At 38.4% G+C, this 27,910-nt stretch overlaps 1 protein-coding gene across 3 annotated transcripts; it reads left to right on the top strand.

Annotated features, from left to right (window-relative positions):
* The first annotated feature begins 61 nt into the window (after positions 1–61).
* Positions 62–27,322, top strand: LOC118798658 (receptor-type tyrosine-protein kinase FLT3-like). 3 transcript variants are annotated; one of them, XM_036558121.1, is made up of 15 exons: positions 62–3,158; positions 5,120–5,205; positions 9,875–10,014; positions 10,784–10,911; positions 11,894–12,017; positions 13,474–13,613; positions 13,985–14,112; positions 14,207–14,345; positions 15,655–15,832; positions 15,919–16,016; positions 16,175–16,280; positions 24,736–24,923; positions 25,028–25,134; positions 26,002–26,063; positions 26,997–27,322. In XM_036558121.1, the coding sequence occupies exons 1-14, from the start codon at positions 3,095–3,097 to the stop codon at positions 26,020–26,022; spliced, it is 1,647 nt and encodes a 548-aa protein (XP_036414014.1). In that variant the 5' UTR covers positions 62–3,094; the 3' UTR covers positions 26,023–26,063; positions 26,997–27,322. The 3 variants fall into 3 exon arrangements, with proteins under 3 accessions (XP_036414014.1, XP_036414015.1, XP_036414016.1); XM_036558122.1 differs by lacking the exon at positions 5,120–5,205; XM_036558123.1 differs by lacking the exons at positions 62–3,158; positions 5,120–5,205 and adding an exon at positions 6,778–7,320.
* Positions 27,323–27,910: the final 588 nt, after the last annotated feature.

The following is a 27,910-nucleotide window of genomic DNA, read 5'->3' as shown; positions in this document are numbered from 1 at the left end:
ATATCAGGAATATGCATTCAGAATAGCGAAATGAAGTGTCTGTACTCTGTCCAAGTTACATTGCGTAAGGGCAGAATTCAGAATACATTTACTTTTTACATTTTTAGGAGAATACTTTGAGAATATTTCCCCACTAAATTTAAACATGTAGAGCATCTTTAAAAGAAACACATCAGTGCTTGTTTATTAACTACTTTAAAATCAGCGCACAGCGTGTGAAGTTTCTGCTTTCTGCCTGAGTAGACTGATAAACCAATATGATGATTAGTTATTAATCTCAGTATTACCAAACTTTTTGAGAGTGAAATGGTGAACTGTAGAGAAACTTACTGTCTCTGATTTCTTTACAGTGGTGGTGATAGGAACCAGGGGTCACCATGTCTACAACACAAATACAACACAATATAACCCCTTTATTTACTATCCAATACTTCCAGCGAACCTACACATCTTCTGACTTTTTATATGTAATGTTGATGAAGGTAAAGTAGTGATAAATCTGAAAAAATACATTCTGTTTGGGGACTATATTGCTTTACAACGTTCTGTATGTATCCCTCCTTCATGAGCAGAGTAAAAATGCTTTAGGCCAAAAGCTAATCTTAATACTATCCTAAAACGATGCCTCGTGCATCAGGTATTTATTTCTTTGTTATTTCTTTCTATGAGGGAGCTTTTAGAGGCATTAAACTCTTCAGACATCTGGTTCCTATCACCACCACTATTCTGACTTGGTAAGTGTCACTGGATTGCAGCATTTAAACCTTTGTGTTATGCAAAAATTCAGAAAAAACAGTGGGATTCCCCTCTGAACCTTGCTGGTGGATAGTTAGATTCTGTGACATACAGTTCGTGTTAGTCATCCTCTAGCTCGTCATCAGTGGTCAGTTTCTGACCACAGTGCCACATTTGGCTGGATATTTTTGTTTTGCGGGCCACTCTTAACCTAGCAGTGACACTGATGTACGTAAAAACCCCAGCCACACTGATATGTCTGATACACTCGTACTAGCACCACATACTCTACAATGTCAGCGTCACTGCTGTGCTGAGAATGCTGAAAATCCACTACCCAAATGATATCCTGTGATCAGAAATTGACCAGTGATGAATGGGCTAGAAGGAGGGCTGAATTGTGCAGAAACAGGGGGACTACAGACTGTAATTGTACTTAGTGACCAGTGAGAGGAGGAAAAACAGCAGTTTCTGATAAACTGGACTGAGTTTATTTTTAAAATATTTAAGCTTGTGCTGTCCTCTAGTGGCCAAAGCACAGAGGTGCTTAGTCATCACAGTATCAGAAAATATAAATATGGACATAATATAAACCATGGTTATATATGAGATATACCTACTTTATTGTTTAACTGTACATCATTTAGATCACTACATTACAATAGTGACATACGGAATACATAAACTGAAATGCAAAATTGTGTAAATGTAACATATTCCATTCACATGCATTTCACTTTTTCAGTAATTGTTCTTGTAATGGGCAAAACAAGCGACCTTAGTTACCTTGAACAGCTTGACACTTGATGCTAGTCCTTCCTGTTCTAGCATCACCCAAATGTCCGTCATCTTGGGAAACCTCTTTAGGGGTTTTGAGAAGGAGAATGTCTTGAAAAACAAATAATGATCAGTGATTGGCAATGTTGTCGATGAAAACAGCTTGTGGAGCAGTCAAAAGAGAAAGTTGGAGGCAACTTTCCTGTTTGTTCTTGTTTACAGAGATATGCTGTCCAGAAAGGCCTCAGCTAGCACTCTGAAGCCTCTGGATTCTGTGTAACATTTTGCTCTGCAGTTTACTTGTACAGTAGCTCAATATTGTAGCGACCTGCTACTGGCTGGCGATGGCCTTGTTAGTTAAAGGTACGTGTATGTGTTTATTTTGTTGTTCGTGTAGAGGAGTGGGTTTGATATGTGTAGGTTGGTGGTCACAGGTAAAGTGTATGGCTAGTGGTAACGTTCCTTGTGAGTTCAGTGCCTTGTATGTGCCTTTCTGCTCTGGTGTTTAATGAAGAGCACTTCTCATGATGGAATCATGGCCTCCATTGGGTCTGACTTTATCTTAATGCTACAATACGTTGTGAGCGAAGGGAAACTCACTGGATTATTTTTGTTTATAAAGCTCTTGCTGGCCACCATATATCACATTCAGACACACTGTGAATCCATTGCTAAATCCACAATTTTATTACAGTACAGGTCCCCTGAGCTTTTACTGAGCTATGAACATCTGCTTTTAGCTATGTTACACCACTGAGCTGAAATGTGGAACTGGACAGTCTAAAGTTTGAACCACTCCTTTCTCTTAGGGTTTTGGAAATTTTACTCGCTCATTGATTTTACTCTGTTTGAACCTTAGTTCGTTGATTAATCCTTGTCGTTCTTAATTTGTAGTTCAATCTTTTTTTTTTCTTTTTATGGCTTGTTTTATTCATTGCCTTATTGCTAAGTCTTTTTCTTAATCTGTTATCATTTGTTGTGACACTTGGCTGCATTAAAAATGAGGATCCCCCTTAATGTTAACCCAAGCCTAAATAACAAATATGATGATAATGAGTTCAACATTGATGTGTAGAAGCGCATCTTGGAATGCTAATCGCTGTGAAAAACAAGAAAAGCATGTCTCCAGTGAGCACAGGAGCATCAAAACTGGACCATGGAGGAATTTACTTTCTTCTGTTGAAGGGATCGAAGTTTGTTGCAAGCAACATGAGTCCATCTGGCAGGCCGAGGAGTGAGTGAGGTGATGTGATAGAGTGTAGGAATTGTTTTCTGTCGCATCAGAGAAACAGTGGATAATGTCTGAACAGCATGACATCCGAACATGGGTCATATAATCAAATTGAATTGGCAGAAATAACTTTCCAGCATTACTAGGCTCAATCTTGAACTCAACGAAGCCCAGAAGTATAATGTAGAATTTTCTGAAGCTTCATACATCTGCCTGTAGATGTCTGCAGTGTAAGAGTGGGTGAGGGAGTGAAAGAGAAAGAGAGAGAGAGACAGAGGGAGGAAGACGAAGAGAAAGGCCCAGAAAGTCCTTGCGCCTCTATCCTCCAAACACACCATTTTGTGGTGCTGAATGCTGCTCTGGTCTGCTGTTATGCAGTCACCAGCGCAATTAAGAAGACATGCAGCTGTTGTGGGTAAGTAGCCAGAATGCGAAAAGCTTTGTTCAAACCTTTTTCAATAAAGCTGACTGACCTACAGCAGCTTTGCTAACTTCTAGGAAAGTAGGACAATACAGTCCCTCTTCAGGCTATTGTACAAAGATGAGAAAAAATACAGTATTAATGTGTATACACTGCAGTTCTATATAGTTAAACAAAGTAAAGTCGGCCAAAAAGTCGAAAAATGTCGACATGTTTTGCCTCCGGTTCATTAGCCTACTTGTGTTGAACCGAGTAGTGGAGGAAGTGGTTTTTTGGACTAGCTCGGTAAGGTGAGTTTGATATTATATTTAGCAGATATTCGTCTTCGCTCCTACTATTGCTCACAAACAACAGCCTAAAATCGTTGAAATTACATTTTAATGTATGGTGGTGGAACAGAGAAAAAAACTACAGTCATTATATTTCGTCGGAGTACAAGGTATTTCCCTTTCGCTGAGAACATTTGAGCACAATAGCCGGAATGGCTGCTGCTGGCACAGAAGAGAGTAATGGACCGTGTGTAAAGTGCGGGTACCGTTTAAAAACGTAAAACGTTCACAGAGATGAGGAGCCTGTTAGTGCTATTCGAAACCTACTGAAACACAGATGATGTGAAAATCAGCAACTAAACGTGCATGTAGATTACCTTGTCAGAAACCTACAACACATTCTAGCTTTAAAAATTTTACATAACATAACTAGGTGGAATTGTGTCATGCTTTGTTAAGCCTTAATTACAATTTACTGCTACTTTTACAAAGCTGTGTGAAGAAATACAGACATACAGTGGAGAAAGACTTAACCCAAACCTTCACTGAGACACACTGCACAGACCTACACCAACCTTTAACTTGGACGGATATAAACAATATGATAATAATAATAAAATGCTGCTATGATACATATAATAAACTGATTTTAATAACCTGTAGTTTATTAAAGCACTTCTTAACTATAATCTTTAGTAAGGTAAGATATGCGTTGGTTGAATTATTAACTATTTAATTTTATGATGCAGTTTAAACAATTATTATTAGTAGTGAAAGAGAATTGTGTCCTGTCTACCTTTTTAAGGTGTTATCCATCTGTTTCATCTGCTTATATTTACCCATTAATTGTTATTCATCTGTTCTTTGGTTATATGTACAAACTGATTAGTGTGTAGTGTATAGTCATACAATATCTATTAATTAAAGATTAGCTTATACTCAAGTGTTGATCATTTCAGAATGTGTGTCTACTGTTAGTCTGTGGCTCATGGATCCATGAGCTCTCTCTCTTTCTCTCTCTGTGACCGAATGGCAGTTATGGTCATAAATAACAGTTCACACTGTGCCCAAAAAGTAATTAGTTGAACAAAAAGAACAAGATGTATCATCTTTGACATCTTTCCAGTTTGTATAGTTTGTGTTCTTAGGTAGGAATTAAAAAAACACTTCAAGGTGATTGGACAGAAGCTCTCAGGCAATGTACAACACACAGGCTTAAAAAGGGTTAAACAGACCTATTAGGTAGTCAGGAGCGGCTGGATAGGATGGAGGTCAACAGTAGCAGGCAGCTATCTGTGTTTTGGGAACAGAGAGAGACGGCCAAAATGCTAGAGCAGGCCGAGCTCCATTCTATTTTTATTTTTCTCTTATTTTAATCAATTTAAACATTTAATCGATCTATTTTTTTCTATGATCATCAATTTTCTTCAACATCAAAAAAACTTGTCTGACGAATTCTTCGAATAAATCTGGCACAGACATTGCTGACTGTGCTGCTGCTTAATTTCTGCAGCAATTCAAACCTTACAGTAGTAGTAGTTGTAGTATAAAATTAATAGTACAGCAGTCTTATAGTAGTCATATTTTATTGTTGGTGGTGGGGATGCTGAGTTATCTTCTTTTTGTTTGTGTAAATAATTCAGTTCATGTCATTTTCTAAAGTTTGTGTCTTCTTTTGCATTGTAGCGTTTCTTGTACTGCACTGGAATGTCCACAGTGACGGGCTGCTGGGTAGGAAAGTGCATCACCTGTCCTGCGTCTCCATTGAAAATGTAAAAAAAAAAAAAAGTCATAATTTTTTATTTGTGTTCTTTTATGCTTGTGCAAGTTAGAGTAGGACATCTTGACTGAGAAGACATAGATGTAGCTAGACGTGTGCCAGTTTTCAATAATTCTGTATTTTGCAATATTAAATATGCACAGTAATGTTATAGTCGACACTTTGAAATACCACCACAGCAATTTAGTCAAACAAGCTGCAAAGGCTTTAATGATGCAAATCAGCTCTGCTTTTACAAATACCCATTGCGCTGACACACTCTGATCATGTGACACGGTCCCTCCTCTGAGCAGAGCTTGTAAACAATCACAACAGCCAGCAGAAGGAGGAGCAGACAGAACTTTTCTCACTCAAAAAGTTGAAAACTTACATCCCACACAGAATGGAGAAGGAGAAAAATGTGCTCAGTTTCAAAAATACATGTATGTTTGCAGTCACAAATTGCATGTATAGGAGCAATAGTCCTGATGATAATGATAGGCAGTAAGAATTATTTTTATTATTTTATGGTAAACATTTTACATGTATACCTCTATTTAAAAATGACATTCAGTTTTTTGTGTCTTTGTGACATTAAAAAGTATATTTTTAATTTTTATATTTTTTGCAGTATTGTGACATCATAAACCGTGACAAAAGGTTAGGTAATTACTATGATTAAAAAAAAAAAAAAACTGCGCATGCCTAGTAGCTACAGTCAGCTAGATGGACGCAATAAAAAGTTCTAAGAATAAATGAACAAACACTGGGGATCCAGCTTAAGAAGTGTTTCAGTATTTTGAAATGTCAAATTTTCCGAATTTGTAAATGAGGTCATAAAGATGATGAGGAATAAAAGCATAACTGACATTTTATTGTCAAATGCAGAAGTGTGGAACTCACCACAGCTGTCTTAAAATTACAATACCTTCTTCACTTCTCTATGACATTTTTAGACAGTTGAGCCTTCTGCAAAGTGGTTTGTAATTTTTGCATATAAGGAACATCCCTGCATTTGCATACCATATATGGTACTGTGCAAAAGTTTTAAGCACCTGAGAAAATCAGAATTAAAAAGCTGTTTATCTGGGCAGTAAGTGTTTATTTGCTCAGAAAAACACTAATATCCAGATTTAAAACCTATAGAGATTTTTTGGTCTCGCATTAAACACAAACTAGTTTGGCAGTGTTTTTTTTAACTGTTTCAAGCCATCAACGCTGAGTGGAAAAATACTGACTCTTCTTTCTGTAAAATTTACACACAAAACTTCAACATTTAAATACACCCTTGTTTCCAGAATGCAATGATGTGCAAATCATTTAAATCTATATTTAATTGAAAGTAATATAAAGTCAGCATATCAAATGAAACTGAGAAATTTGATTGTTTTTGAAAAATGTATGCCCATATGTCATGCGCCCGTACCCCAGGCCCTGCCTCCTGTTCCGCAGCGAGGCAGCTTCACTACACTTCACGTTTGACCCTAGGGGAGGCGGAGCAATGAGAGCCAGCTGAGGCTTATCTGGCTGGCAGTGTGAGCACCTTTTAAAGAGAGCAGAGACGGAACAGAGAGAGAGAGAGGGATGAAAACTGAAGGGCTGAAAAGCTTAGTTTGGAGGAAAGGACTGAAAAGTGGCTGGCTTTGATTTTGTGAGTTTGCTTTGTGTTGGTTTGGAGTGAAAACTAAAAGTGAAATGGCTGCTGCGACCCTGAACTCTGCCTCCAGAGTCCTTCCTAAGCCCGGGCTAGCACATGACGTGCTACGGTGGTGCCGAAACCCGGGAGGAGGGCGCCAACACACCGAGGGAGTCTCTACGGCAGAAGAGGAGGCCGTCAAGACCCTCGTCCACCTTCACCTGGTCAGATAGCGGGAGCTGCAGGCTGCTTCTTGTGACACTGAAAAGCGGTGGAAGCAGCTTGAGGAGCAGCATGTGGTGCCCTGTCAGATGGTCAGGAGCCTGCTGGCAGAGCGGAAACCCTTGTTGTTCATGGGGGCAGGAGCCCCCCTCTCAACCCCCCTCAAGTCTCCAGTCCTGGTTTCAAGGAGGACCAGAACCTTCTTTCCTCCTGGTGTGGTGTGAGCGATGCAGAAAGTCTTGTTTTTCATTTCGGCACCCATGTTAAGTGGTCAGTGCTTTCACACAGGCTGCACACACTGCGCACGTCACGCAGTATAAAAACTTAAAAAGGATTTTTATGTAATTCATGACAAAATACTAGTTAAACAATCCGTGCCTCAAACAGATTTCCTGGCTGGTCCACCAGGCTGAAAACTTTTGCCTAATCACAAGTCAGAATGCTGTCAAGGACAAACAAATATACCATGTACTTTGATAAATTATATTTTGATGAGCAGAGTGACTGATGTGACCATTTATCCATCTGGAAACAGGAATGTCTAACTTTCTCGCTGCTCTGCTCTGTATGTATGTATGAAAAGCCAGCGCGTTCAAGCTGTAGCATTCGCGCTGCCGCTTCACTCACTCTGCCACGCAGAGGCAGCATGTGTGAGTCAGGCGTTACAGAGATGGCAGAGCCTTCAGTCCACGGCCCAGCGAATAAATAAAATAACCCCTCTGTGGTTTAATTCTTGCTTTGTGTTTACTGGGAATAAATGCTGTTTGGAGAACAGTCACTTCACAGTGAACCTGATGACCGTCACTGCCATGTTATTTCAGGATAATGTATTTGTGAATAGACTGTGTCAGACATTGGATGGGCACCAAACTGCGGGGGCGGGAGCGGGTCAAATCGTTTTGGTTTTGGGTGGGAATGGGAGAAAGGATTTCAATTTTCTGCTGGAATTTTGCGTCATCAGCATAGCTATGAAAATTTATATTATGTTTCCTAATGACATCACCTAGAGGTAACATGTACAAAAAGAAAAGTAAAAGCCCTAAAACTGGACCTTGTGGGACTCCACAAGAAATGTTATATTTTTGATGGTTTCCCAGTGAAACCAAGAACTGTCTGTTCTTTAAATATGAAAAACCATTCTAAAACTGTCTCAGAGGCCTACTCTGTGTTCAGGACGGTGGATTAGATTACATTACCTTTAAATGTGTTCTGAACATTGAACAACATTACTTGTCTTAAATTGTCCCTGACTCAACTTTTCTGGAATGTGCTGCAGGCTTCAATTTCAGAATGAAGGTATATTTACCAAAACAATTAAGCTGATAAAACATTAAATATCTTGTCCTTGTACTACTTCTCTTGAAATACAGGTCCAACTTTTTTGGGATTGGGTTTGTACATAATGCTGAGATAAATAGATTTAAACATTTTAACAGTGTTGGCCTGGGATGCTGTGGAGCACAGTGCCAGATTGCTTGCACTCTCTGGAGCACTGAATTGCGCTGTGGAGCAGAATGCTGGCTTGCTAGTGCTCTCCAGACCACTGGGCGGCCCAATGAGACAGGGTTTGCTTGTGTTTTTTATTGCATTGAGTGGTGCGATGAGGCTAGACACTGGCTTGCTTGTGCTCTCCGGAGCACCGGGCAGCACCGTTGAGGTGGGCAGCTCCGGGATGCTCTTCGGAGCACAAGGCAGTGCCCAGGCATCGGGTGGTTGTAGCCATGGCCACATAGTCCCCAGTGTCCACCTCCCCCACACTGTGTACCTGACCTGCAGCCAGTAAAGCAAAATCCATGCTCAGGATAAGGTGCAAGCAACAGGCAAGGCACGAGGCATGAAGGGGCACCAGCGGCTCAGACTCATCTTGCAGAGCACGACGGAGAGAGGGAGAGAGAGACAGTTCAACACAGGAAGGGAGTGGGTGGGAGCAGCTTCTGTGCAGGAAACCCCCACAGCAACCACAGGAAAGGCAGCATAGTCCAGGGCCAAGAGGTAGGCGTGACATTTTATCTGCAGCACTCCATCATTCGGTGGGTCTCAGATAGCTTGCAGTGGTCAAGGTCTCTGCCACTGCGAAAGGCTGTGGCTCACCTTCGTGCTTGGAGTCACCCTTTGGAAAGATTCAAAAGAGCTGCATGGTGTTTTGCCTTGTCACACCACTTACACCATCCCAGTTCTGGCTGCTCCCTATGTAGCTGGTCTTCCCAGTTGGGGTTGGCAGCAAGCTAAAAGTTTTTTCAGCGTCCTCCAGGCTGTATGCCTCTATCAGCACAGCGGGTCGAGGGGATCCCATAAGAGTCCACTTGTATTCTGCCTGGGCTGTTGTTGTTTCTTCACTTTTCTTTGCATATCCTTGTGACTTTAGATAGAAAAACAAAGCCCCTAAACAATACACCCACACCGGCTATACCAGCATACTCCTAGGACTCACTCTCAGTCCTTGTGGGCAGGCCCACATTCTCTACCAGTTGTGGTGTCAGCCTGGTGAGAGGCCGAGCCACACTGGCTGGGAAGCTAAGGAGAACACAAGGAACGCACATACACACAGAGGCCAAACACAGATGCAAAGTGGTAGTTTTATTTAAACAAGAAAACAAAACCACATAAATTTAAGTGAAAATAGAGCCTACCAGGGCTTTTCTTACACAGTCCACTCTTCAAAACTCTCCAGCCAGGGTTCTCTCTCAAAAGTCCTCCCTTCCAGTGGCTTGAGCCTCTAGCGACAGGTCTGCCTTCAGCCACCATACTGTGTAGGTGCTTTGGTTGCTAAGACTTTTGCACAGTATTGTATAGAATTCTGATTATGTGCGTTATCTCACTGTAGACTGTTATATGCAACCTGGCTGAAGCGGACCTGCAAGATTCTCAGAAAATGCAGCTGGAAGTCGTAGCTGGGCAGACAGCTGAAATTCGTTCTTTGGGAAACAGTTCAGGAGGTTCCCCACCATGTTTCTGGGCACAAAGGTACGTGTCTTTAAAGAGACTTGAATGAGTTCAGTTGTAATGCATTTCAAGGAAGAGTGTACTACCATAGGCCGCAATATTTTGCTTTGAATGATATTTATTGTTTTTATAACGCCCTGTGGCTGTAAAATTATTAATGATAGTGGTAAGACTAGCATATCATACTAAGCTACAGTTGAAATGCCTTTACAGTGGTGGTGATAGGAACCTGGGGTTGCAATGTCTATAATGCAAATATAGCCATTTTATTTATTATCCAAAACCACCAGAGAACCTACACATGTCATGGTTTTTTACATATAATGTTGATGATGGTATGGTATGGTAAGGGTTTCAAATACACTTTTTTGATGTATATATTTATTGGTTTTCAACTTGAGAAATACAATGATTACCCCCTTTTAAAAGTATCGATACCCGTATTGGTGTCAAGATATTAGCTTTTTTATTACTTGGTATCGGATTGAAAAGAAAACTAGTGGTATCGGCCATCCCTCACGGCTGCTGCAGCAGAACTCATAGATGTCATTTCAATTTTGTAAATTCAATGCATCAGCGTGAGCCCAAGTCGATGGTTATTTGTACCGCTACAACTAAGGAAATTACGTTAGTTAAGTTTTTCTAATTGTTGTTTGCAGAATTATCATTTTCACTTGAAGTGACGCCCATAGATAATACTGACTGAAGTTTGTGAGTGAAATTTGCTTATTTATGTAGGTAATATTGTTGTATGATCATGGTATCAGCTAAGTTTTTGTGCTTTCCACAGAGAAACAGCCAATATGCTACCAGTCCAGCGCTTTACAAGAGACATGGGTGGAGATTACACTGTAGTCTGTGGCACTGGCAACTCAAACTATTCTGTAAACATCTCAGTCCATGTAACTGCTCCAAAAAGTGAGTCATATGCTTGTCCTTCTGAATTACACCTCAGATAAGACCAGTGATAAACTACTAATTCTTATAGAAAGATAAAACTAGCCTGGGCTTCTGACTGATTTGTGTAAATATCACCAGTAATTTAAAAATGTCAACATTACGTAAATTATAATTCTCTTTCACATGACATGTAATTTCATTTTTGTAGCTTTGCCTTTATTTAACATTCCTCTTTATGTATTTACTCCAATCTATAATGTATATAATAAAGATAGCACTTAATTATAGGCTATACAAACAGAACATCACCAGCTAATTAACTATACATGTACACACTTTGTCCCCTCAGTCTGACAAAGAATGCTGGAGAAATATGCAAATGAAACAAAGAAAATCCAGTACATGAAATCTGCTCTCCTGTAGACAGTAAAACGGACAAGCTTGTGCAGAAGAAGGGTGCCAACGTAACAATTTGGCATTATTTTATTTTTCAGCTAAAAGAAAGTGGAGAACCACTGAATGTTAAGTGTTACATAAAGAACATAGTTATTATCATACATTATACAGTGTAATAACAGTATATAGTTAAGTAATATTAGAAGCTATGCCAGTGGGTAATTATACCATATTATATTACCATTAGGAAAACTGAGAGCTATAGGGTAAGCCTTACATGTGATTCTCTCACACACACACACACACACACACACACACACACACACACACACATTTTCTAAGCCGCTTATCCTTCTGGGTTGTAACTGAATTTAGATCGCAATTATATCATTTATCGTGATGGTTCTGCAGACAGTAATCGTTTGTCTAAATTAACATTATTGTCCAAGCTTTTTTTTTAATCATATATATTTTACCCTGAAAAATCTTACAGCTATTTACTGCAGCACCATTTACATTTTCTTAACATGTGCTGAAATGCTTGAAAAAAGTATTTACTGATTTATTTTTAATCATCGCATCATCACATTCTCCTCATTTCTAGAGCCACCATCTATTCCACAGTTAACAGTGACTGAAGGAGAAGACCATACTGTTAGTTTCAGATGTGTTTCTGAGGGAAACCCTATACCAAAAATTACATGGTATGCAAACAAACAAACCAGCAGGTAAGCATAGAACACAGTCTTGATTATTTCATTTCCACTTAGAGTTGGAAGGTTTAGTCCATAACATTGTTGCGTTGTTGTTTTGTTCTCTTTAATGCTGGAACAATATATTAAAATCTTTCCCTTGAGTTAAAGTAGTGATATTCTTCTTAGTTCAGAAGTTAATTATTGTCATGTGCGACTCCCAAACTGCCCACCAGAGGTCATCGTCTCCTGAATTCTAACAGTCACTCTCACACACCTGTTCTCGATCTCCATTCATCAACTCCCCTATAAATACTCTCACACTCTTTTACCTCTCTTTGATTATCATTGCAATCCTGAGCCCTTTTTCTCTGACTTTTGTTTTTTTTGATCATGGCTGGCCTTTTTTTAACTTGGATTTTTGGATTTTGTTTTCGACTTTTCTGCCTTGGCTCTGTTGTATGTGCTTTTTGGCCCCTGACCTTCTTCTCTGCCCTAACTCTGCTTTTGGACTGTGTTTTGTACTGTTGTTCCTGTCAAAATAAAGCCTGCTGATGGATCCCACTCACCAGCCTACCCCTTCATTGTTACAATTATAAATCTAAAAATGTGAAAAGTGAGATATATTTAACTGTAACAAGCATCACATTCTTTCAAAAGATAACTTTTGAAAGTGTCTATTGGTAAAAATTATTGAAGTATCAAAAGTAAAGATAGAAAACAATTATAAAAACTTTTGTTGATGAATATGAACATGACAGACTTATTTTTTGTTGGTCAATGTGCAATACTATTAAGTATCAAAAGGCAGATTAGAAAACAATTATAAAAGATGCACATTGTCTCTATTTGTCTCTAACATGTAACACCACCAGTTAAAAGTTAGAACTTTTGTTTTTCAAAAAAACAAAGAATAAAACCTTGTTTCTCCAAAATGAGAACTTTACAGAAGGAAAAAAACATACTCTACTTTTTATGTGAGTCAATGGAACCAGACTTTTTTCCAATTAATACTGGGTCAAAGCAAAGGACAACAGGCATTTTCAAATTATGTTAAAAACTGAAAAACGACATAAATGGAGATACGAGGTTTTGTTCCGACAGCAGTGATATAATAAGATAATTAAAAAATAATAATAATAATTCATGATATTTATAAAGTGCTTTTCTAGGACGACTAACCCTGTTCCTCTTACCCACATTTCTCATCTTACTTAGGCTGTTTGTCACTGCTTTTCAAATGTTAGTATAGTTAAAATGCAAAATTTCACTACAGCTATGGGGTTGTCAGTTTGATAAAGGCCAGAATATATAAATTCTGAGGTGAAATGAGAAACATCCCATGAGTTTTTTTTTGCAAATAATAATAATAATATTAATTTGTATTGCTCCAGTCAATACTATAAAATGTTGCTGTAATGCTTTCCTACAACTACATTTAATTAGTTATATATACTAACGCTGTTCTACTGTAACATTTGCGTCTGTAAAGACGAGATCTAAAAGAAGAGACAAATCTGGAAAAGGAGATGGCTGTGAGCACGCTTGATGGTTTTACCTACCAGACCTCAAACACGAACTGCTGTGCCACAAACTCAGAGGGAAAAGAATGCGCCCTGATTTATCATTACGGTAAGACGATTATTCCTATTTATAATCTGATGCCTCATAACGCTTATCATAGCAAGTCTAACCAACTTAGCCAGCAACTCTAGTTCTTATGTATTAATGTGATTCACCATAAGCCTCACTGTAACAAACATAAAATGAAAATTAACTGAGTACACTTTACTCAGTAACTTCCATAACTTTCTCAGTATCTACTTTGAAGCAAATATCCAAATTATGCACTTTTGAGAGTGTGTAATTGAAGTGGTGACCAACAGATGTTTGTCTTGCCCGAGCAATAAGTAATGCAATCCAAGAGATGTCACAAAATTGGGTACTCTCTGGTTCAATAAACACATTACAGATGATTTATGACTTTTGTTCTTTTGCTTTAGAGCTTGGAAAGCCCAGGCAGGAGACTGAAGCTCCACAGATTTTACTGAATCCTGGACAGTCGCTCGCACTCCGATGTAGAGCTAATAATAAGAAACCACCTATGAAGTGGTTCTTCAACAACACAGAGGTACTGTAAAGAGTGGATATGTAAATATTAATATGGTTATGAGTTTCTGATATTGCTGTATGATTTTTTTTATTTCTTTCTGCCCCACCTTTAGCTCAGTGGAGTAAGAATGTACTATTATGATTCAGTGTTGGAGTATTTCTCCATTGAATCAGTTAGTGGGAATAACAGTGGGGAGTATGTTTGCAAAAGTAAGGACGGGCAATCAAAGGCTACACAGGTGCAGGTGCATGGTAAGTACAAACAGATTAGTTTCTACAAGCAGTGTTGTCAGATTGCTTCTATAGTTTCCAGCCAGAAGTGTTCAAAATCCAAAATGCATGAAAAAAAATGCCCACAAATATCCATCAAAAACAGTCTAAGGTCAGTTTAACCACATACAAAACAATACAGCATTTAATCAACATGTAATTAATAAAAAGCTTCTGGGTTTATTAACTGCTGATGTCTTTCCTTCGAAAATCTTATCACTGCTACGAAGGACACAAAGAAATAATTCAAGTATTTGACTTGTATGTGTATCTTAGTAGTCTAGACATTGTGTATCTAAACTTGCTGAGCTTGCACGAACATTAACATTTTACTAATGTGTCAAATATGAGAGGACCTGTGATCCCAGGCAATCAGAATTACAAGTAATGCTTTAAGTATAACTGTCCCTCATACACATTTTAAAAACTTACTTACCTTCATAGACTCTGCTGAACAGATAACGGGCCATTCTAATTTCCAGCTGTAGCAGAACTCAGTACAGTCAGTGGGGCCACATGAAGTGGATAATACATGTTAGGCCCAAATGCACATCCGTTACATTAACAATAACCTGCTGGTCAAATCAAACCAAAATCCACCCTGTTTGGCGGGAACTCACCCAATCTGGCAACACAATAAACTTGCATCATATTGTGCAGACTTATGTTGACTGACCCGTGTTGAAACACGCAACATGCACAAAAACTACATACAAATGAAAACCTGGTGCAGAATGAGCACTGCACACACTGTGGCACCATTAGCTATAACTAACTTAGCTATTGTGCTAATTTAGAATGATTGTTAGTTGAAGTCTTTGTGGATACATTCATGGAATTAAGAAAATTATCAAACAGATCTATTGAGTATGCAGATGTAACTGCTCTCCTTTGCCAGCACTTCACTCATAATTACTTCACTCATGTTAAGCAGGAACGCCAATGCTATCAATAATTAATAGTATTAGTATTAGTAGTAGTAGAAGTATTATTAGTAATAGTGGTAGTAGTTGTGTTTTGTGGTGACAGAATAATTGCTAGTAAACATCAACCAAGATGTGTTAAATTGAGTCTGTATTACGTAGTCAATAATAATACTTGGAACACATATACGGGACACTTCAAAATTCATACTGGGGGGGGGGGGTTTGATATAGCACACTTTTTTCCCCCTATATTTTTTCAGCCAGCCCCTCTTGCCATCTGGCTACTGGCCCCTAGTTAATTTGTGTAAGAAGCCTCTGATTTAAGCCAGTGTAAACTCCTGATGATGTTGGTGGTTTTCTGACAGAGGAGGACTTCATTGAGATACTGGAGCTGAATGAGAGTGTCAGAATTTGGGAGAAAGAGAAAGCGACCTTCTGCCTCCAAGTCCAGGTGCTCACTTACCCAAAACCACAGTGTGCCTGGATTCAACCAAATGGAACCAAAGTGCAGTCTGACAAAACTCATGACCTCTGGAATAATCAGTAAGTTGACAAGCAGTCTTTCCAAACTGGGTCTGTAAGTGTGCTGTATTGCTGTATTCCTCTGATGGTTTTGTCCTTCCTTTTAGCACTTTTAAACTGTGCAATCCAGAGCCAGGCCTGTATCAGATACAACTGAGAGCTGGTAGGAAGTTAGTCACAAAGAATCTGTCTCTCTGTGTGACAGGTGAGTTCTTATAAATAGATTAATATCATAACTGTACTGTAACTGTACTTTGAAAGAATTAGCATGCAAATAGCATTTCTGATAGTGTCAATATACTGTGAGAAGTTTCAAACTTGGGCAAGAACAGAATCTAAATCATTCTCTGTGTCACTTTGTAGATACTCCTAAATTTACCATACTCCAAAACCTAGACAATGTCACCTGTATGACCAACAGCTCACTTCCTCGGGCCATATTCTGGAAGAGGTGTCCAGCAGATACTAAGTGAGTAGCTAGTTTTATTTATTTATTTATTTTATTATTTATTTATTTTATTATTATTATTTTTATTATTATTATTCAACAAGACAAAAAAGAAAAAAAGATGGCATATCACAATACAGTCAAACCCCCCCCCCACATCATTTCCCCACACAACAGTGCCTCCCAACCCTTGCTGCCTATGAGATACACATACACAATAGAAAATAAATAAATAAATGACCAAAAAAAAAGAAAGATAAAAGGAAGTTCTAATGTCTACAAATCCAAGGATGGTGACAAAGTAAAATATATATTTACACACAGAAGACTTTGCAGTGGGATGGACTTGGATGAGCATGACAGACTAAAATTGAAAATCAGTTTGCAGGGAGGGTCTTAATACTTTGAAAGTACTTTATTAGGGGACTCCAACCTGTAAAAAATGTGTTGGTTGTTCCTCTGATGGTGTATTTTATTTTTTCTAGTTTTAAAAATAGCATCATGTCATTAAGCCATACTGATGTTTTTGGTGGCTTGGGTGATTTCCATTTAAGTAGTATTCTTCTGCGAGCTAACAGAGAGGCGAAAGAAAAGGCACTTTTCTTGCTTTCTGTCATTGAAGTATTATCTGGCAGTACACCAAATATGGCTATTTCAGCACTAGCTTGTACATCTGACTCAAAAGCCTCATTCAGGATTTTGAATATGGATGACCAGAAGTCCATCAACCTATTACAGGACCAGAACATGTGGGTCAAATGTGCTTTAGCAACATGACATCAGTCACAAATATCATCTAAGTTAGAGTATATCCTAGATAATTTTGCTTTACTGTAATAAGTTCGATGAAGAACTTTAAACTGTATCAGACTAAGATGAGAACATGAAGATGTTCCATTCACTCTATTCAGAGCACTTTGCCAAGTTTCATCAGATATTTCAATGCCTAGTTCTTCTGCCCAGTCCGTTCTAATCTTATCTAGTGACACACTTTTAAGAGAAAAAATTGTGTTTAGTATACTCGAAATCTGGCCTTTAAGATGCATGGGGGTTTGCAGGATACTATCTAAAGCTGAAGCTGGTGGTAAGCAGGGGAAAGTTGAACTTTGATTCTGAATAAAGTGACGAATCTGAAAATAACAAAATAAGCTAGATCGTGGTAACAAAAAATTTTCAGTGAGAGCATTGAAACTGGCGAAAGTACCATCAATGTAAATATCACTACACTTAGTAATACCCAATCTCTGCCATTGTGCAAAAGTATGATCCAGTTTAGCTGCTGGAAAAAGGTGATTATCACATATGGGGGCCAATATTGAAAAATCTGTAAGGTTAAAATGTTGTCTGAATTATGACCATATTCTAAGTGTGGAGCATACAATTGGGGATGAGGTATATTGTGATGGGGAGAAAGGTAATTTTGTTGTAATAAGGGCAGCAAGAGACGATGCTTTGCAGGAGTTTGCCTCTGCTTTACACCAATTAGTCTCTGGGAATTGGAACCAATAAACAATTTTTGTAAGTTTGCAGCCCAGTAATAGCACCTTAGATATAGAAGAGATAAACCTCCTTGCAGCCTACCCCTTTCTAGGAATTCTTTATGTATTCTAGGGTGTTTACCTCTCCATAAGAATGCCATTATCAGCTTATCTACTGACAGAAAAACTGAAAACTGACTGAAATCTGGGTAATATATTCATTTTAACAGTTAATTCTGCGTACAAGAGAAAAGTGTAGCGTATTCCATCTCTGAATGTCTTATTTAAGTTTAGAAATAAGGGGTACAAAATTTTCTTTGAATAAGCAATGAATAGTTGGAGTGATCTTAATTCCTAAATATTTAAAACCGTTTTTAGACACATGAAAAGGCAGCTCTGTCTCTTTGATTTGCATGGCTAGACTATTAACAGGCTAACACTCACTTTTAGAAAGGTTTAATTTATATCCCGAAAATTGACCAAACCTATAGAGGATTTCTACAATATTAGGGGCACACATTACGGGGTCTGATAAATACAGTAAAAGGTCATCTGCATACAGGGAGACTCTATGTTCAATACCTGTACGTTGAATACCCTGCACTAATCTTGATGTTCTCAGTCTAATGGACAGGGGTTCGATTGCTAGAGTAAAAAGAAGAGGACTAAGAGGGCACCCTTGTCTCGTTCCTCTTGAGAGCGGAAAATATTGTGAACGTAATTTGTTGGTTACTACTGATGCTTTAGGCGAGGAATATAGCAGACGAATCCAGGAGATGATTTTTGGGCCAAAATCAAATCTTTCTAGTACCGCAAATAAGTAATTCCATTCAATTCTGTCAAATGCTTTTTCTGTGTCCAGGGATACCACCACTTCTGGGATCTCCCCGGCTGCAGGAGAGTATATTACATTAAGGAGCCTACGAATATTGGTGAAAGAGTGACGATTCCTTATAAAGCCAGTCTGATCTTCTGAAATTGTACTGGGCATTATACTAGCTATTCTGAAAGCAATGAGCTTAGCCAATATTTTAACATCTACGTTTAAAAGAGAAATTGGCCTGTAAGAGCTGCATTCAAGAGCATCTTTGGCCGGCTTCAAAAGAAGTGTGATACATGCTTCTGTGAGGCTTTGTGGCAATGTTGCATGACCAAATGAGTCCTTAAACATTTCAAGAAGTAGGGGAGATAGTTTAGAGGACATTTTTTTATAAAATTCAATTGGGTAGCCATCCGGTCGAGGGGTTTTGCTATTTTGCATTGTTCCTATGGCGCCTACTATTTCCTGCAATTGCAAAGGTTGATCCATTCTTTCTTTTTGATCTGAATTTATAACTAGGATATCTAATTCTTCCATGAATCTGGACATAGCTGAATCATCATCAGTGAATTCAGAAGAGTATAAATGAGAGTAGTATTTTTTAAAAGCATCATTAATTTTATAGGGGTCTACTGTCACTTCTTGGGCTGTATTACGAATTCCTGAAATTATCCGAGATGCTGATTTATTTTTTAGTTGATAAGCCAAAAGACATCCTACTTTTTCTCCATGTTCATAGAACTGTCCTCGCGACCAAAGCAGATACTGTTCAGTTTTTTCAGCTGATAATAATTCATACTGTGTTTTAAGAGCTAATCTCTCCTTGAATAATTCTGGTGATGGATTAATAGAGTATTCTTGATCAAGCTTCCATATAGTCTATAAGTTGTTGTTTCTGTTTTCTTGCTTTATTACGTGCTACAGAAAATGATATAATTTCTCCTCTGATTACAACTTTAAGCGTTTCCCATAGAGTGGATGGTGACACAGATTCAGATTTATTAGTTATCAAAAAATTATCAATTACCTTGGAAATAAATTCACAGAAATCTTTATCTGCCAACAAGTTTGTATTTAATTTCCAGGCGGGTTTTTCTGAGCAGTTAAGGGAGAAATATAAATCAAGTAAAAGAGGTGCATGGTCAGATTCCACAATACCAGAATACTCCATTTTTTTAATGGCAGGAAGAAGTGTTTTATCTAGAAAAAAATAGTCAATCCTTGAATAAGAATGATGAACATGAGAAAAATATGAAAATTCCTTTTTATCTGGATTAAAAAATCTCCATGGGTCTAGACAACCAGTTTCAGTCATGAAGCTGGATAGTGCTTGAGACATTTTTGAGGGGGGTGAAGGTTTAGGATTTGAGCAGTCCAAGACCGAATCTATCACACAATTTAAGTCTCCACCCAAAATCAGACAGTGTGAAATCAAATCGGGTAGCAAGGAGGTTAGCCTCTTAATAAAACCCGCATCATCCCAGTTGGGAGCATACACGCTGACTAAGACAACTGGCACATGAAAAAGATGGCCTGATACTATAATAAATCGTCCACTGGAATCTGGAATGACTTTTGATGCAGTAAATTGTAGCTTTTTATGAATTAAAATTGCTGTTCCTCTTGCCTTTGTATTACAAGTTGAATGAAACACCTGTCCTATTCACGGTTTTCTCAGTCTAAGTTGGTCTACTATACGCATGTGTGTTTCCTGCAAGAATGCAATTTCTGTGTTTAACCTTTTCATGTGGCCAAATATCCTAGTTCTTTTAACTGGTCCATTTAGACCCTGACATTCCAGCTAATTAAACGGACTGCTGTCCCTCCTAACTTAGCCATTTAAGGTTAATGACAGTCAGTTTAAAGAGGCTGTGATAATTGTCACCCAGTTCAAACCCACTCATCTTATGAAACATCCTATAACAGATAAATAACACTTTGTCTTCACACATTAAATCAAAAACAACAATCAAATAAATGATCCATAAGGCAGCAAAAATAACCCAAACATTTCCTAGGCTTGTCTCTTGAGATGAGACAAACCGCAGGCCCAAACTTAAATTGAATGTCTCCCAGTAGCCCACCCCTTAAGATCGCTGAAGTCAGAAGGGCCCTCTATCAACAATCAGAAAAGCGTATACGTGAACATGGAAATTTGTAAGCCTACCGTGTGATCCATCAACATCAAATACAAGTCAGACTAGTAATTTGTATTAATGGTAAACTGGCACTGAAACAAAAATATAATCCTGTTCTCCAGACAGTCATTTGGGAAACTGATTGGAGACCGTTTTTGTCTGACATAGCATTGTTATGCGCTGATTGGAGTCAGGCTGCAGTTCAAAATAAGGAGAACTTCTTTAGATCAATCGAATATCAGCCGTTATAGGTGATAGGTGGCATCTTGGTTAGTCCATTGAGTACCAGGTGTGGTGTGGTAGAAGCAAGCAGAGCAAAGTTAACCAGGCCGTGTCGACTTACTTGGACTTAAGTGGTCATGCGTTGTTTGTAGAACACTTTAGCCTCCTCGGGCGAGTGAAATATAAACGTTTCCCCTTCGTAACTGACTCGCAGACGGGCCGGGTAGAGTAGCTGAAATCGTATTCCTTTGTGGTATAGTGCCTGCTTGACCTCATGAAAGGCAGCGCGTTTCTTTGCCACGTTAGCGCTGAGATCAGGGTATATCCTCACAGATGCTCCTTTATATTTTAACTCGTGTTTTCTGGCCCATCGTAGCAAGCGCTCCTTCTCCTGAAATCGATGGAAGCACACCACGAATGGTCGAGGTGGTCGTCCTTTGTGTGATTTCTGACCGGGGGAGGATTGCAGAGCGAAAGTTCTCACCGGCCAGAGATTCAGTTGTTGCCAGGCGACTTTGGGAGCTATCGATGTCTGTAAAGGGCCAAGTGATTCTTGAAGTAGGAGAGAGATGTCTTCTTTGAGACTGATGCGTTGTTTAGTTAGCTCGGAAACCAACTGGCTCATGGAGACGCCCTCGGACTTCTCAGATGTTCCCTCGCCGTTGTTAGCAGAGGAAGCCGTAGCTTACTAGCTATGCTAGTGTTTCCCCGTGTTGCCGGTGGTGCAGATTGTTTCTGTTTGCTCATTTTATAACGCGAACAATGCTAGACTTGTACTTTATTCTTCTAAAAGTTTACTTGCTGTAAATTAAACGCTTAATGAAATAGAAGAGCACGAAGTCGGGAGCCCCCTTTCTCTACGTCCTACTCCAACATCAACACACTGGAAGCCCCCCTGAGTAGCTAGTTTTTAGTTTGGTGTTGACTTTCATGAATTGTTCAGTCAAAGGGCCGTATTACAAAGTTTTTTTTTTGTATTATGATGTTTTATATGGTTTTATGTACCAAGCAGTCATAACCATTAGGACCATCCCTCTATACAAAATCTCTCCAGATGGTTGAGATTCTCACCCTGTGGATCTCCTCTTCAGCTCATCCCCCCAAGTTTTCTATGGGGTTTAGGTCAGAGGACTGGGGTGACCATGACAAACCTTAATTCTGTGGTCAGTGAACCATTTTTATGTTGATTTTGAGGCTTGTTTTGAATAATGGTCCTGCTGGAAGATCCAAACTATGGCCCAGTTTAAGCTTCCTGGCTGAGGCAGTCAGGTTTTGATTTTATTTTTGCTGCTACTTGATGGAATCTGTAACGCCATGTATTAGGGATGGGCGATATGGCGAAAAATGTTAAGATAAGAAATTTCATATCAGTCGATATCGATACATATTGTGATAAATGTCAAATCATTATTTCTTTCGAGTTTGAAGGCTGATTTTTGCTCCTGAGTGGTTAATTGCTGTTTTAAACTGTCCTTTATGGTCGGAACACGACAGACACTCGCCAAACAGTGGAACATTTTACAAATCTGTCATGGGAGAGTGAGAGAAAGTGTCTGGGTAGCTGTTTTTACTAGCTGGAAAAGCAACTTTTGTAATATTCATAATTTAAGAAAGAAAGCAGATTATTTTTAGCTGTCTGGTGACGAGTGCTAAACTGTTTAGTTTCTCAACAGCATCAGCTTAATACAAACAGTAAACATTAGCTGGCGTGGTACGTCAGTGATGGATCACACTTCTTATTGCCATCACTCCTACCACATCTAGTATGTCAGAGTGTATCACAGTATTCAAACACAAGCTAGCAGACGTCTGGGTTTCTCTATTCTAACATAGTAGCTTGAGAGATGGAAGTACCGCAGTATATCTGACGCTCGCTGTGTAAAAGCATTAACTGCAGTGTGATTCTTTTGCACCAGACAAACAGAGTCCTCCTTTTAGGTACGTTTAAACTGAAATCTGTGCTTTTTTGTCTTGTTTGAACTACAATAACATGAATTCGGCCATGCTGTGCTAGTGAGAGCCCTGCTTCAAATTAGCCAGCTGCTAAAAAACAGCTAGCCTGGGAAGCTAGCATTCTCCCACTCTCCAGTGCAACACATACATACAGCATCCTCAGTTAACTTGCGTTCATATCAGTGCAGTGCTTTCACTTTTGTTGCTTGGGAATGCACTAATACTAAAATATGACTGAGCGTTGTAACAGTGCTGTAGTTGTGTGGAGCAGACGCGATTTAACGCTGCTAAAGCTTGTTAGGATGTACGGAAAGAGGTGAGTTCATTGTAGGGCAGTATAGTTACACCACTTATCTCATCACTCACACTTGGTCACGGGAGAACAGATTGCCGATCGCTCCACTCAAACAGGAAATATATAATTCCACGTTTCAGATGTTGCTAAAGTATATTTGCCGACTCACGCCTTGACCTCCCCCCTCCAATCATGTCGAAAAACTCGGAAGTGCACCTTCTCATGGTGACATTTCTTATATTTCTGTTGAGGAAAGTTATATCGCAATAATTATCGTTTTCGTTTTATCGCCCAGTCCTGCCATGTATCTGAATAAATTGTCCAGGGCCTTTGGAAGAAAAACAGCCCCACATCCTGATAGATCCACCACCATACTTCACAGTGCTGATGAGGTACTTTTCTATATATCTTTGTATCCACACTAACATCACCTCTGGTGTTTGTGGCCAAAACCCTCTGTTTTAAGGCCCAACAGACTCAAGCTCTTACAGTTGTATGATTGTGGTTTGAGAAATGTTCTGACCCCAAAACCTGAACTAATTTCTGCAGTTCACCATCTTTTTGTCGAACCTGCCCTCTCACTGTGCATGGGGTCAGTATAGACATGCGTCCTCTTCCCAGCATATTCACAACATCTCAAGTAGTTGTAAGCTTTTTAATTATTGCTCAGTTTTCAACTGTTCAGCTATTTTTTCTTAGCCATTTCATTATTTGTGCAGCCCAACAACCTTTTGTCGCATGTTATTGCTGTTTTCTATGGTCTTTCTCATAACGATGGATGACTGGATTTGACCTGTGTTTCATCTCATATGTATTCCCCAGTGAAACAGGAAGTTATGGCTGACCATTTAAGTGTTCCTAATCGCTTAAGTGAACTTAAAAACATAAAATATGAATGGGAATACTACAGTTAGATTTCACTCTTAAGAATTTATAGGGATGCCAACAATTATGGCATACATTGATTTAAGAAAAATATTTATTTCATGACAAGATTTTGTTTCTTCTTTCAATCATTACACCTTAAATGAAAATTAGATTTTTGTTAATATTTTGAAAGAAAGATCAAATGAATAAGTAATTAGAAATATTTTCTTCAGCTCATTTTGCTCATAATTACCAGGGGTGCCAATATTTGTGGTTTGTGGTTGATATATAAAAATCAGGAATGCATTCATAGCAACATGTTTTTTAGTACTTCCCAATACTGATACCGATACCAAAATGAGTACTCTACTTAGTATTAAGTAATTCGTCTAAATAAGAGCAATGTACTTTATCAGTTAAGTCACTACAATCTAGCTGATTTAAAATGAAGTGCATTAGCTAGCTATGCTATATTAATTACCTTAGATCAAGTAGCACTGCAGTGGAAAAGAGCGAGTTTTGTTCCACATCAGAAAAGTGCTTCTGTACAGCTGTAAGAAAAATTGTTTTATAGTTTTGATCCTCATCCTAGAATGCCATAAGAACAATTTCATAAGATGCACTGTACAGTCAGTTTTCAAAGTCATTTTTCTTTAATGTGAGGATGTAAAGTCAATGTCTCTATTTCTTATTGGTCTCAAAGCTGTACAGACTCTGCAATGTGGAAAGAGACAAGTGTGAATCTACAAGAGTTCCCAGATTCAGACCAGTTCTGCCAGAAGGACATTGTCTTCTCTGAAGCTTGCAGTGAAGTAAACAACCACATTGTCCAGTGCTGCCTCACTAACATGGACGGCTCATACTGCAGTGAGCATTTTACAGTGGAAAACCGTACGTTTATGTTCCACACACTTGTATGATGAGGTTCTAATTCATCTGTATTTGATCATGACCAGTCAATGGAGATTTTATACAATGACAATGCTCTGTTGTAGCCTCCTCGGACCCCTCGGACTCCATGGTACTGATACTGATGTGCTGCATACCTGTCGTTGCCCTCCTGCTGATCAGCCTCATTGTAGTCCATGTCATCCGCAAGAAAGTACAGTCTCTCTCTCTCTCTCTCTCTCTCACAGAAATATTCTCCGTCACACTATGAAGAATACTTACTGTTACCCTTATGTCTAACTTAGGTGGTAGGGTCAGTGCTTACCCTGCATGCACACCATGTTGCAACCTTTACATGGTCGCTAGTGGGCATTTTTGAAGTGAGAGCAGGCAGGTTGGATTTGACTGGATTATTATTATGAGACACTTTCTTCTACCACAACTTGTTTTATTATTGAGCTCTCAGTATAAAAACACAGACTCTGTACCGCACGGTAAACTCACCACTGTGATCGACTTTCCCTGTATTTTCACCTAAATGCAACGAAACAAATCTTCGACAGGTCAGTGCAGCGTTCTCTACAGGATGTGAGAACATCTTTTCTGTCGCTGGCTCTCATTCAAAATCAATTACTCCTGGCTGCCATGCTGCTTTTGTTGCCAGTGGTGTGCACACAGGGTTAAACAGTTGAGCCACTTGGACTGTAAGGAATTTTTAGTGAGACATATAGTCTAAAATATGATGCAGTGCTTGTTTCACTCACTCGTTTAGTCCAGCATGAGTGGCATAGTAGAGTGGTGGACAGAGGGATGGCAATCAAACATGCTCATTAGAATATTAGGACCACACCCAGGTAGTCCTCAGACAGGTCTGATCAGTGTTTTTAAACAATGTGTTATTATATATCTTACTTTTTTCATTCAGACTTTGCTGGATGTTTAATACAGCACTCAATTTTAATGTCATACATTTTTCATTTTTTACATTGTGTTCTCTGAATCTGTCTGACTAAAAACAAGTCTAACAAAATATTTTTTGTCATTGCGTTTATCTCTGAAATCACATTCTCCTCCTTTTTAGAGGGTCCATTACAGCTTCTGAGGAAAACCCTGATCCAGAAATATGTGGCATAAATCCTTAAGGTAAGCACTGAGCACAATCTTGATGTCTCTTCTCCATTTAGTTATAGAAGTTAATATATATATATATATATATATATATATATATATATATAATATATACAGAAAACCTGCCGACAGCCTTAAACTCAGCCTTAAAGGGGAATTCCACTGTTTTTTCAAAATTCCTTTACACGTCTAGATTTACTGGTGGTTTTGGATAGCGAATGCAGTGGTTATATTTGTGTTGTAGTCATTGTGACCTTTGGTTCCTATCACCACAACTGTAAAGAAATCTGAGTCAATGAACCATTTCACGTCAAACCACTCTGAATGACCATATTTACATCTTACCCACTGAATTACACAGAAATTTGGAAAAATTGATGGAATTCCCCTTCAGGACCCCTAAAAGGCCATAGCTGAAAAGCTGAGAATGACTGTGTACTTTAGTACAACACAGCAACTGTTTGTAGCCTATTTTGTTTATTTTGTTTATTTCATGCTCGTTTTTTGTATAATGTCTGAACTCGCGAGTGCACCTTTAATAGTGGTGCTTATAAAAAAATGGTAAATTCATTGGTGCTGGTACTCAGGAATCAGTTTTCTTCCAAGAAAGCAAAAACATCAGATTTTTGATACTTGGTGTGAACAAATATAATAAAAGTCTAAGAGTTTATGAGGTTAAGTCTGTTGAGAGTAATTAGAAGAATATTAATGTATTTGCCTGAAGTTGCGATAAACTGGTTCACTTAACTACAGTTTAAGTTCTTTAGATGAGTCAGGAGTTTATTAGCTGTAAACTGGTGAAGCGAGTATTAATATGCACTGACTGCCTTGTGCAGCAGTACATAAGCTACTGGAACTGTGCCAGTGGTTGTTCTTACTGCTTTCTTGTAATAGGATTTGCATTTTACACATTACAATTGTATTTTGTGTTATCAAATGCATTGCTAGATGGCGAGCTTGGCCCTGGTTTTGGAAAAAGGGAACTGGAACATGACACTACAAGTGAAGTGAACTTCTTCTACATTGCATCAGAATCTTTTCACCAATTCTCATGTAGCCACGTATTTACTATGGCAAAGACTATTTTCATATCCAAATTATAATTTACTTTAAATGTTACAATTTAGTTTTTGGATTCTTGAAAATAGAAAGGTCAGTATTTTATTTCATATGTTTAAAACTTTAATTCTCTTTCATTTAAATTTAATTACTGCAGTATGTATTATGTATTATTATGGTCATTAAATGGAATAAAATATATATTTTTTACATTTTATGATATACAGTCTTCTTTATGTTCTCAAAATCTATAAAAACTTTTGCAGTAAAAATAATAGACAGTATAAATAAACAGTAGCACTAAAGATAAATCATATTAACATAAAATATCATTTATGTGGATAGTTCTGTTGATTCTTTTCATATTTCATAATGCCTTACTTGTGTTTCTGTGTCCTGTGTTTTATCTGTTTCTTTGTTACGGAGCCCCAGAGGAGATGGAGGTAAAAATAAAAATTAATTTGAGCGAACACTTTGCATCTGACTGGTTTTGATGTGTTGGATTGATGAGATAGTGGACAGAGATGCTCATCAGGTCTGATTTTGATTTGGGGGCTTTATGATAACACTGAAGCTTCATTTTAATTTTAGTTCATCAGCTCTCCAAAATAGCATTTCAGCAACAACAGCTGATTTAAAAAGTGCACAAAAATAGTAACTTAATACGTAAAAATACATACTTAATTTTAAAATATCTTGCACGCAAAAAATAATTAACCAATGAGGTTGTTTGATGCTGCGCCCCTGAAGTGCCATTGCAAAAAAAAAAATTAAACAACATTGTGTTCCCTTGCAAATTCCAT

The sequence above is a fragment of the Colossoma macropomum genome, unplaced genomic scaffold (genome assembly GCF_904425465.1).
Source record: "Colossoma macropomum unplaced genomic scaffold, Colossoma_macropomum, whole genome shotgun sequence".
Lineage (NCBI taxonomy): Eukaryota > Metazoa > Chordata > Actinopteri > Characiformes > Serrasalmidae > Colossoma > Colossoma macropomum.
This window is presented reverse-complemented; position numbering and strand designations above follow the sequence as displayed.